General features: G+C 30.0%; 2 protein-coding genes across 4 annotated transcripts in view; one reads left to right on the top strand and one right to left on the bottom strand.

The window, feature by feature from the left end:
- Nucleotides 1–12,190, bottom strand: part of LOC115889044 (calbindin-32) — a 111,821-nt gene that overhangs the window by 84,137 nt on the left and 15,494 nt on the right. The gene's annotated exons all lie outside the window — the stretch shown is intronic.
- On the top strand, nt 579–8,273 carry LOC115889046 (general odorant-binding protein 56d-like). The gene is given in 3 exon segments (XM_030908964.1): nt 579–735; nt 7,768–7,980; nt 7,983–8,273. Coding segments are annotated over 3 exon segments (489 nt in total). The 5' UTR covers nt 579–675; the 3' UTR covers nt 8,199–8,273.

The raw sequence follows: 12,190 nt of genomic DNA, 5'->3' as shown, positions 1-12,190 counted from the left end.
TGATTGACAGAAACAGTGCTGCCACAGATAAAAATATAGTTTTTACATTTTATTGTGTATTACCAATGATAGAAAAATTAGATATGTCGACTCTTTTTACTTTGAATATTTTTAATCGTGATTTGATTTTTTTCAGAAATTTTGTTTCTTTTCACCACTATGTTTCTATTCCCCCATTTTACGGTATCGACATTAGTTCAGACATTATTTATAAAAAATCAAACTAAAAGTGAAATTTCTCCACCCTGTACCTCCAAAACTAAGCATATTAGGACATAAATTAATACGAACTTTTTTACTTATATTTATCTGCAGAATATGCAGCCGAGTATTCCCGATTACAATTTGGACCACCCTGTTTATTAAACAAGAATTACTATTTTATCTAATATTTGAATTAATCAGCAAACATTTTTTGGATTTGTAACTTCTCGGTACCACGGAAAATACTAACTAAAAACTAAAATTGCTAATTTCCAATGAGAAAAAAGAATCGCAAACAACAATAATAATAGTACTGCCGCCCCATCAATAAGCAAACTGGTCCATTGGCGGAGACACAGTAAAATCCACGGCCGGCCTCGGTGCCGGTAAACTCGCGTATATAAACAAATGGTTTTTCAAGAATGGACTTAATTACGCACAGAAAGTGGATCGATTCGTTCAAGAGCGAAAATGAATGGATTGTTGAAAGTGATAGTGTTGGTCATCGTCGTGTCGGCTGTCTCCTGCCAGGTAAAAAGAAATTGGTGATGATTTGGGTGCGCGATCGCGGAAATAAGAGAAAATTGAAAGCGTTTGATGTCAAAAATTGTTTAAAAGTGATAGGCCATACAAAATTCATTACATCTGTTTGGAGTTTTTTTAATTTTATTAAACTCCGGAGAGTTAATTATCTCTGATCTTTATTAAATTTAAGGTGAATATTTTACCAGATACAAAATTTATTATAATAAGATAACATATTTCAATGTAAATCCATACAGGTTTAAATATTTTATCAATCTTATGTCATAATTTGAAATATTATATTTAATTTCGCTTCATAATTTCAGCCAAAGATTAGAAGCATGATTGTAAAATTATATTCCAGAGAACGATACCATTGGTCACAAGCATACAGAATTTTATTTTATGCAACTTTTATCAGCGTTGGTTTAAAAAATAAATTAAAGTTTTTTAATTAAGTTTTAATATGGATGAAAGAGACATTATGCTGTCAAATGTCACAGATATTGATATAAACTACATAATATGTAGTTTATATCAATATCTGTGAAATTTATGCTATTTAAATAACGAGGGCGGCAAAATTCATTAGATATATGTTTGCATTTTACTTAAAGTTTATTTATTTTTTTTAATGTGTTCTGATTTAAAAATAATTATTTTAAGATATTCACTCTACAATTTTTTTATAAAAATGTTAACAATGATTGAGGACTCATTGGGTAATTTAAACTTATTTTCTTACTGTTTTTTAATTTAAAATTATAATATATATTAATTAATAAATTGTGCTATGTGATTGTATGTAATGTGCTATGTAATTTTACTCAGTAGATTTACAAAAAATCATATACAGTATGTCCCCGGATTGTCTTTACAAGGGGAAAATTTTTTCTATTATTGACATTTTCAAAAAAACGAATTTTCCATAAAAAAATTTGCTTGTCTAAAATGGTTAATGCAGTTATTACTTTTCTAAATTTTCATACCGTTGGTGTAAAAAAAATATATAAAAAAAACATGAAAATGTATAGTTGAATTTTTTCAATTGTTATTAATAGAATTTGAATTAACGTCATATTTTTTGCTGTCTTAAGCAGCTAAAGAAACACAAAATGTATTTAGTTCAATGCTAAGGAAAGGGTGTTAATAGTTATCAGAAAATGTGACACTTTAACAACAGCAAAAATATGACTTAATCAACATTATAATAGCCATGTATCAAAGAATAAAATCAAAATTATATAACCATACAAGCGCATTTTGATTTTTGGGACTTTTCAAGGAATAAAATTCAGCTATATTTTTATGTTTTTTTATTTTTTTTCTAAAATCGTATGGGAAATGTGGAAAAGTATAGACGGGATTGGTCATCTTAGAACAAGCAAAATTTTTTATGAAAAATGCATTTTTCTTAAAATGTCAATAATAAAAAAAGTTTTATATACCTCTTCTAAAAACACTTCGGGGACATACTGTATATATAACTGTATTAACATATAATATACCGGGTGCGTCTCAAAAGTGGCTCACCCTTATAACTTTTTTATTTTTACAGTTAAAAAAACGAGATTTGGTATGTTGACATATATTTAGTATATGACATAAATTAGGATTGATTGATGTATGCAATTGTTTTCGGTCACTTCCTGTTTCACCGGAAATGACTACAACTTTTGATTTTTAAATAGCACCTCGGTACTTTTTTACTTTATTTGATAGAAAATAACACTCTGAATAGAATGACATATCATATGTCAACTTTTGACATTTTCTCATATAGTTTATTTGAAATTATAAGTTGCGGTTCGTAACGAAAATTTGACTCGAAATACCAAGTGTGTGGTACCAAATTATTCGTAAAAAAATGCTTTTTCAAAATATGCTAATGCCACCCTCGTTCCATTTGAAAAAATTGAGATATGATTAAAAATACGATTTGAGCATTTTCTAACTGGCCAGGACAAGGCACTAAAAACGTTAGACAATCAAATCTATTTTTCCAAGGCTCCTTCATTAAGGATTAGTGTTTTTAACATAACCATGACACTCTAGATTGGATTTTAAAATTTAATTTTGTTTTAAGCGAGAATGTCAAAAGTTGGCATATGATATGTCATTCTATTCAGAATGTCATTTTCTATCAAATAAAGTAAAAAAATATCGATGATGCCATTTAAAAATCAAAAGTCGTAGTTATTTCCGGTGAAACAGGAAGTGACCAAAAACAATTGAATACGTCAATAAATCCTAATTTATGTCTTATATTAAGACACCAAATCTCGTTTTTTGTCTGAAATAATAAAAAAGTTATAGGGGGTGAGCCACTTTTGAGACGCACCCGGTATAGTTACGTAGTATTTTTTTATTACACAATAAACAGATAATTAGATGAACCATAAGATAAAAAGAATGCTATAATTGCAGTGGTCTGTAAAATGACTACTATTGTTGGCTCAGTGGCGGAGCAGGGGGCGGAAGGGGCGGTCCGCCCTGGGCCCCGTCTTTAGAATTTACTAACATACCAAATCTCGTTTTTTATCTGAAAAATAAGAAAGTTATACGGGTGAGCCACTTTTGAGACGCACCCTGTATAGGCATTATTAAATTAATAACTACAATTTTGCAAAACTTAGGAATATAATTTAGCTTTAATTTAAATAAAATATAAAAAATATAAATGTATATTATATTTTATCACTATTATATTAGCAACAAATATTTAAAATGGTTATCATGTTCTTAAACAATTTAGTGATATCTATATTTGATTGTCGGTTATTATATTTTAACTGACGTTTAAAGTAATGGCCTTTAGAGAAATATTTTCATAAGGGTTAGAAGTGGTTATAATAATTTGATAATTCTCCAATTTAACCGAAGAAAAAAATAATAAGATGTTAGAAAGATTACATTATGACCGTGTTAAATTTTTTTTTAATTTTATCAGAATTTGAAGGCATTGACCGAGGCTTTAACTTTGTGAGAACGCTTGGTTATAGAACTATTTGATCGCACTGTATTTGTTGATATAAAGATATCTTGTTGCAGGAAATTCATTAGTTTCATAACCTATTTTTTCAAAGTAATGCATGTGAAACAAAAAAAAACTTGAACAGTTAACATTGTTTTTTTTATGCGACCTTCAATTAAATCAGTAGGTATTCATATTATGTTTCTAACAACTTTTACCTTATTTTTATTTAACAATATAGTTTATTATGCATATATGAAAAAATATAATAAGTAATAGCTATTACTGATTGAAACAATCAATACAGAAAAGTATACCAGGGTTTTATATTATTCCAAAGTGACATTGCTTTTTGTTAGTTTCTGTTGAATAGTTTTGTAGGGATAATTTTATATGCCGTCTTTTATTACTGCCAATTTGTAGATATATTTGTATAATATAATGAGTTAAAGAGGAATTTCATGTTGTTCATTATTTTTAAATAGTTTGTTATAATTTCTATTATTGTTTGTTATTATTCAATTAAATATATTAGCCTAATTATTAATTATATTTCGGTTTTTGCTGGACTAATGATTTAAATCAATTTTGTATGGTATGTAACTAATAAATCATCCCATTGCTGCCAAAAAAGTCACTAACTTACTTTTTAATACTTCCGAGAAAAATGCGTCTAAAGATGAATTGCATTGCATACAGATGTTATAGTTACTAACTATTCGGTATTAAAATAAAACATAAATAGCCAGAAATCGTAGTTAATGACTTTTGCAATCGATTCTCCGCTTCAAAACATATAATTAGTGATTGAATTTGGTTGTTCGGAAAAATGTTAGTTAGTGATTTTTGGCAGCAATAGGACGAAATATTGTTATCTAATTCTATTCAAATAGTTGGTAGGACCATAAATTAGTAGGTAATAAATATAGAGTTGCAAGAAAAAAAATTTTTGTTATGAAGCGGCTGACTTTAAATTAATATGAGATCTACTATTCATTCTACAATGACAATTTCTTTATGTATGCTTTTTACGCATTTTCAAAAAATGAATTACTTCCCAGTATATGCATCAAAACACCTCAAAATTGATTAATGTTAGTTTATTTAACAGGATAACAGTGGCCTTTATCAAGAGTTAAAATGTCTGATAACTTTTATTTTTTTATGTGTACAGGGTGGGCCAAATTGAAGCTTTTAAAGGGAAACACCCTTTTCTATAGGAGATAGACGATAACTAATATCGGTGTCTGGAGTTCAATTTTATCAAAAACATGATGGGGATAACCGCACATCGATATCTGTTACTGTTTATGAGTTACGGGGTGTTTTTCAAAAATGTGCATTTTTAACAAATCGCTGTAACTTTTTTGCTATGGAAAATTTTGTATTTTTATGAAAATATTTTCAAAGCAACTTTTACGTAGAATTTAATGGTTTAAGTATAATCTTTTAAAATTAATAATTTAAGGGTTATCAACAGAAAATTTGATTTTTTATATGGGACACCTTGTATATTTTTAATTCATTGAAAATAATTTAAAATTACCTTTCCAGAAATATAGCATACTTGATATTTTGCTCGATTCCTCTTTGAGATATAGAGTTTTTAAAATTCACCCACTTTGAATAAGTAAGCTTTGAACGGCGCCGGCGCACACTGGCCGAATCTAATCAAATCATGGTATAAATAGAAATATTTACTTTTAGCAATTGGTTACAAAATGTATGATGTGCTGATACTCTACTATTCCAAAAATATAACACACTTGATATTTTGCTCGATTCCTCTTCGAGATATAGAGTTTATAAAAATTCGCCCACTTTAAATAACTATAGTCTTTGAACGCGCCGGCTGTAATGCAAAAATTATAGCTGTAAGCAGCAATTAAAACGAAAATAATATTTGCAATGAGAGATGCAGAATTTTATAACAATTTAAACTATATTTAACTAACATCACAAAATATTTAAACTATATCTAATAACAATAAAAATAGATAACAAACCAAGACATGAGATTTTGCTACAGGTGTTCGACATATCGACCGTCTTCTGTTATGAACAGACGGGGCTGCAGATTTTGAACATTTTCTGGATTTCTGAGTTAATAAATATTAACTCAGAGGGGGTAAAGATACCCTCTCATAACTGCTAACTAGTTCTAATTTTTGTCTTGATTATATGGGCAATTTAAAAGTAAGAACCTTTATTCTTCCGCAAAGATATCCATAAAATTAAATCCTAAGGCACTAAGTCCGGCGGCCTCGACAGCCAACACATAACAGCCAGCCGGCGCGGGCGGCACAACAGCCAGGCTGGGATCTTGGTTAGCTATTCCATTATTCTTGAAATTGGCTGCAAAAATTTTCTGATAACTTCAGCGTTCTGAGGCGGTGCCTCGTCTTGCTGGAAAAATATGTTTTTCGAGTTCCGTTAGGGGCATATCATCAATAAGGGGTCCAAAGCCTACTAGTTAAAAGTGGCGAACTTTTAAAAATTCTGTATTTCGAAAGGGATTATAACAAAATATAACTGTGGTATATTTTTGAAAAGCTAATTTTAAGTTCTTTTCAGTTGATTAAAAACATACAGGGTGTCCGAAATAAAAAATCAATTTTTTGTTGATAACTTTTAAATTATTAATTTAAAAAAATTATACTTAAACCACGAAATTTTACGTAAAAAGGTGCTTTGAAATGTTTTCATAGAAATACAACATTTTCTATAGTAAAAGTTGTGTTTTCAAAAAATGCACATTTTTGAAAAAAACCCTGTAACTCCAAAACAGTAACCGATATCGATGTGTGGTTTTCACCATCATGTTTTTGATGAAAATTGAGCTCCAGATATCGATATTAGTTTTCGTCTATCACCTATAGAAAAAATGGTGTTTCCCTTTAAAAGCTTCTAATTTGACCCGCCCTGTACAGGGTGAAGATTGTGATCTTGGAAATAAGAGGTATGATTTATGAAAAATGTCAAATTATGGTAGTTTTACAATTTCGTTCTAATAAAATGACGATTTGAAAAATAAAAATTTCCCGCATATCATTTGAATACTTCTGAAGATATGTGGAAAAAATCGAAATATATTAAAATCGTTTTTATTTTTCCTGGTTTTATTTGAAGAGCTATTTTATATCAAATGCCACCACGGCAATGCCATTTTCCTCTTTATTTGATAGTTCTATTAGTTTTTCGTTTTCCTGTTATTACGGATTCTGAACCGTCCTAGAATTGTGATGCGTATGCGCAGAAGGAAATATGCAGACATTATTTCATTTGCGCATGTGCTGGAGAGTTCTAGGATGATTCAGAATCGATAATAACAGGAAAACGAACAGACCTATTAAATGTCAAAACCGGGCGATTGTTTACGGAATATTATCATCAGCTCATTTTTTTTAAATACGCACTTTACCATAGCTTATTACCACATTTTTTAATAGTTTGTAACCTCCTAAATATAAATGTACAGCACACCTGCCTAAAAAAATAAATAATAACAAAAATTCTCATAAAAGTTTTTGTAAAGAGGTCCTAAGCTTTTAAAACAAGTAATAAAAAAGGAATAAAACTGATGGTTGGAAACAAAAACGTCAGATTTGAAACTTAATTGCGTCATCTTAATAAAGAAAAAGAGTGACAATGAAGAAGCAGTTATTTTAAAATATCTCTTTAAATATATGCTGAAAACATTAAAAACCATTTTACATTATTTCGTTTCTCCCGAATATCTTTTCGACCTATTCAGATATTTATAATTTGCCGAACGAAATTCACTCAAATATAAATACAGTATGATCGAATAAAAACGGCGTCAGCGATGGCTATGAAATGAAGATCGCTGTCATTTTATATGTAAAATTATATGGGAAATGTCATCGATCGTCATTTCCAAGCCAACTGACGCCGTTTTTTTTCGATCATACGGTATAATTCATTATAAAATTGAGCAACTTTGCTAAAATTTGACCTACTTCGGATGTCTTATATTTTCCGAGATCTCAGAGGTCATCCTCGAATTTTAGACATCCTGCATAATGCAATTTTCTCTTTTTCAGGACTTTAGTGAAGAACAACGGAAAAAGATAATCGAAAACCGTCAGAAATGCATCGAAGAGACCAAAGTGAAGCCTGAACTGATCGAAAAGGCGGACCAGGGAGAGTTCACAGACGACGCCGCCCTCAAATGCTTCACCAAATGCTTCTACCAAAAGGCAGGCTTCGTTAACGACGACGGCGAAGTCCAAATCGACGTTGTCAAGGCCAAACTGCCCCCCCCGAAGCGGACAAAGAAAAGGCTCTGGCCATCGTGGAGGACTGCAAGATTAAAGGAAAAGATGCCTGCGAGACCGTTTACCTCATCCACAAGTGCTATTTCGAACACACCCATCCTGACCTGAACAAGAAAGAGGGAGATGAAAAGAATGAAAAGAGTGAAAAGAGTGAAAAGAGTGAAAAGAGTGAAAAGAAGGAGGAGAAGAAGGAATAAGAAGATTATTTGTATTTTTGATAATTTAAATAATTTATTGTGATTTTAGCTGGTAGAGATTAAATAGTTTATTTTTTTTGATAATTTTTGAGTTTTTTTAATGGAAAGAGAAGTGGAGTGCTTATCTAGAAATTCAACACCATAAACACTATTAGATAGTGCCTATACTAAATCTACGTATCGTTAAAATATATTTATATAAAATAAAAGAAAACTCTTAATAAAAAATATCTTTTTATTTGCACAGTAAGTATGTGAAAAATATGTTTTTCTACAAACGTCAGTAAAAATGTAATTTTTAACGCATGCTGTCAGTGCCTAAAATGTGACATATATGTCACTGATGGTAAAAGTCATTTACTTTTTAGCACTGGTGCTAAAATTTTGTTAAATTTTATTAAAATGTTAATTTTGTTAAAATGCATAGATGTAAAAGACAGGATAACCAATTGATTTGTTTTGACCCAACATATACATTTTTACAGGATCTGACTGTGATACACCAAAAGCATTTATGAATTACAGAAATAGAATTATCTGATGATATCATAAAACATAATATGCACTCTATTATGTTCCATGGTACACATTTTTACGATGATATTTAAAAATGTTAACAACGAAAAAGTTTTAACTTGTAAAATTGAAATTTGAAAAATAAATCAAAAAGGATTAACTTCAAAATAAAACACTAAATCACCACAATACACCAAAATACTTTTCTTTTGCACTGACGCGCTTTTCGGTACCCATGATAGCATCATCACCAGATATTAAACTTCAGTTTAAAACAGATTTCAGATTAAAACTTGAGTTATGAGTTTTGTTTTGTGGTGATTTAGTGTTTTATTTAGCTGTTGCAACACCAGAGCACCGACCAAAGGTTCCAACCCCCAACTGTAATTAAGAATTAACTTACAAATTGAATTTTGACAGATTTTCTTTCTTTTTGAACGAATTCCGAGTTATGTTATTATGAATTATTGATACAGAAGGATATAAAAATTTTACAGGGTGAGTCTTAAATAAGGGAAAATATTTTCAGGGCTGGTAGATCTCGATAAAAGAAACATTTTCTCTTTGCCGTTTTTTGAAATAAGTCTAAAATTGCCGAGGAACTTATACTATCAGATAGTCCTAATAAAGTGGCTATGAGAATGTGCAATTTGTTTTTGATTTTCTAAAAGTAACGACAGGAAAAAATAAAATCGATTTTCAAAAAAAATCGATTTTTCCAAAAAAACTCAGCAATCCTCGATATTTTAAAACTTTTTGATGGCGTCTTGGTGAACATCCCAAAGCGCAACTTTGCCCCAAATTTAACCATCTTCGTATCTATTACGGTTACCGAGATACCAATGCTCGTGTCTCGAATTTGTAGCACCCTGTCTACTATATAATTCCTACTTAAAAAGATATAATATTATGTCAACTTAGAGCTTCAACTCATTATCGGTCAATGATGCCAGACTGACTACGACAAGCCATTGCATTTAATGACGTTTCTGGAGTAATAAAAACCTAATGTTCCAATTTCTATACGCAATCGATAGCCAGTAAAACATGTGTTACAAATTAACCGTTTATCCACAGAAATGGTGTTGCTGGAACTGACAACTGTTTTTGTGATTCTATAATATTGCCCACAAAGTTTTGTCAGTAATACATACAAAAGATAATACCTGGTGCGTCTCAAAAGCGGCTCTTTCTAAAACTTTTTTTTTTTTCAGATAAAAAAATGAGATTTGGTATGTTAATATATGAAATAAATTAGGATTGATTGACGTATTCAATTGTTTTTAGTCACTTGTTTCACCGGAAATAACTATGTACTACTTTTGATTTTTAAATTGCACTCTTTTTTTTTTTACTTTATTTGATAGAAAATGACATTCTGAATAGAATGACATATCAGATGTCAACTTTTGACATTTTCGCATATGGTTTATTTGAAATTGTAACATGCGTTTCATAACGTCAATTTGACTGGAACTACCAAGTGTGTAAATTAATTCCAAGTGTCTAAATTATTCGTAAAAAAAATTATTTTTCCAAATATGCTAATGAGCCACCTCGTTCCATTTAAAAAAATTGAGATATTATTAACAAAACGATTTGGCCATCTTTTAACCGGCCAGGACAAGACGCGAAAAAACATTTGATGATCAAATCTGTTTTTTCAAGGATCCTTGATTAAATATTAGTGTTTTTAACAAAGCCATAGTACTCTCTATTTAAAATAGGATTTTTCTGTAAGCGAAAATGTCAAAAGTTGACATATGATATGTCATTGTATTCGAGTGTCATTTTCTATCGAATAAAGTAAAAATATACCGAATCTGCTATTTCCGGTGAAACAGAAAGTGACCAAAAAATAATTGAATACGTCAATCAATCCTAATTTATGTCTTATATTAAGATACCCAATCTCGTTTTTGTCTGAAATAATAAAAAGGTATAGGGGGTGAGCCACTTTGAGACGCACCCGGTATAGTTACGTAGTATTTTTTTATTACACAATAAACAGATAATTAGATGAACCATAAGATAAAAAGAATGCTATAATTGCAGTGGTCTGTAAAATGACTACTATTGTTGGCTCAGTGGCGGTGTAATGGGGGGCGGAAGGGGCGGTCCGCCCCGAGCCCCGTCTTTTAGGGGGCCTCCGAATCTTAATAAGTAACTTTTTATTCAACTGGCAAAAGGCCAATATGTGTTATAAAGTAGTTATAAAGCAGTAGTTATAAAGCAGTTTGTAGGTGGAGTATGCAAACCATACGTATACGCCAACTATAAATAGTATAAATCGAAGCAGATATTTACTTAATTATCAACTATCAGGGCCCAGTAATTATCAATGGCATTTTCTATTTAGGAAGTTAAATCAAGGGATAATTTTCTTTGTTTAAAATATCGAATAATTATTATTTTTTATATATTTTGAGACTGAATTTATTTATTTTAGCTTTTAAGTTATTTTTCAATGGTTTCATTTTTTATTTTTACTGAATAAACATTTTAAATTACAATTAATGCACAGCATAACTTGTATTATAACTTCATTACTGATGATGTCAGTGAAGTCTTTAGTATAACGGGAGCCATGGGCCTGAGACAGCAAAGGGGCCCCTCGGATCTTGGAGGACTTACAAAATCGCGATATTTTGTCGCGGTATTTCCCTGGAAGCATTTTTAAGAATAAAATATTTAAAATTTTTGGACGAAAAAAACTACCTGTCAAGAAAATTTGTTTCAAGAAAATTTTGTGGCTATCTATTTCAAAAATTAAATTGTTCAAATGTCATATAATAATGGCGGTATCTGTCACGGAATTGAGCGATTAAAAAATTATCATAAATCTTTTTTTTTCAAATGGAAACCCATTTTTTTTATTTCACTAGTATTCCTATACCTAAAATAAATCGTTTTTGAGTTATTTCAGATTTAGTTTGAAAACGTATATTTTTCTTGATTTTATCTAGCTTCCTTTTAGTGTCAAACAGTCAGACAATTTATTTCCATCTGCTAGAAAATGAATATTTGAATTTCCTATATTATAACTACTACTGCTTAAAAGTTTAAAAAGTGTATTTATTTTATATAAATATATCTCGTATTTTCGTTCTTTAGTGATATATAATAGTTGATATTTTAATAATATACCGTACTATCAAAAAAAAAACAGCGCAAAGTTAGCTTGGAAATGATGATCGATAATATACTGTCATAAGCTACTGGTTAAAATCAAGAAAAATATACGCTTTAAAGCTGAATCTTAAATAACTTAAAAACGATTTATTTTAGGTACAGGAATATGTATAGTCAAAAAGTAACAAATTTTAAAAACGAAAGTAACGAAAGCCTTTTCACGAGTAAAATAAAAAAAAAATGGATTTCCATTTGAAAAAAAATAATTTCTGATAATTTTTAATCGCTCAATTCCATGACAGCTATGCGGCCATTATTATATGTCATTCGGACAATTTAATTTT

Source organism: Sitophilus oryzae, unplaced genomic scaffold, assembly GCF_002938485.1.
Source record: "Sitophilus oryzae breed Bouriz unplaced genomic scaffold, Soryzae_2.0 scaffold_810_pilon_pilon, whole genome shotgun sequence".
Lineage (NCBI taxonomy): Eukaryota > Metazoa > Arthropoda > Insecta > Coleoptera > Curculionidae > Sitophilus > Sitophilus oryzae.
The sequence above is the reverse complement of the archived record's forward strand: the minus strand, read 5'-3'. Positions and strand labels throughout refer to the sequence as shown.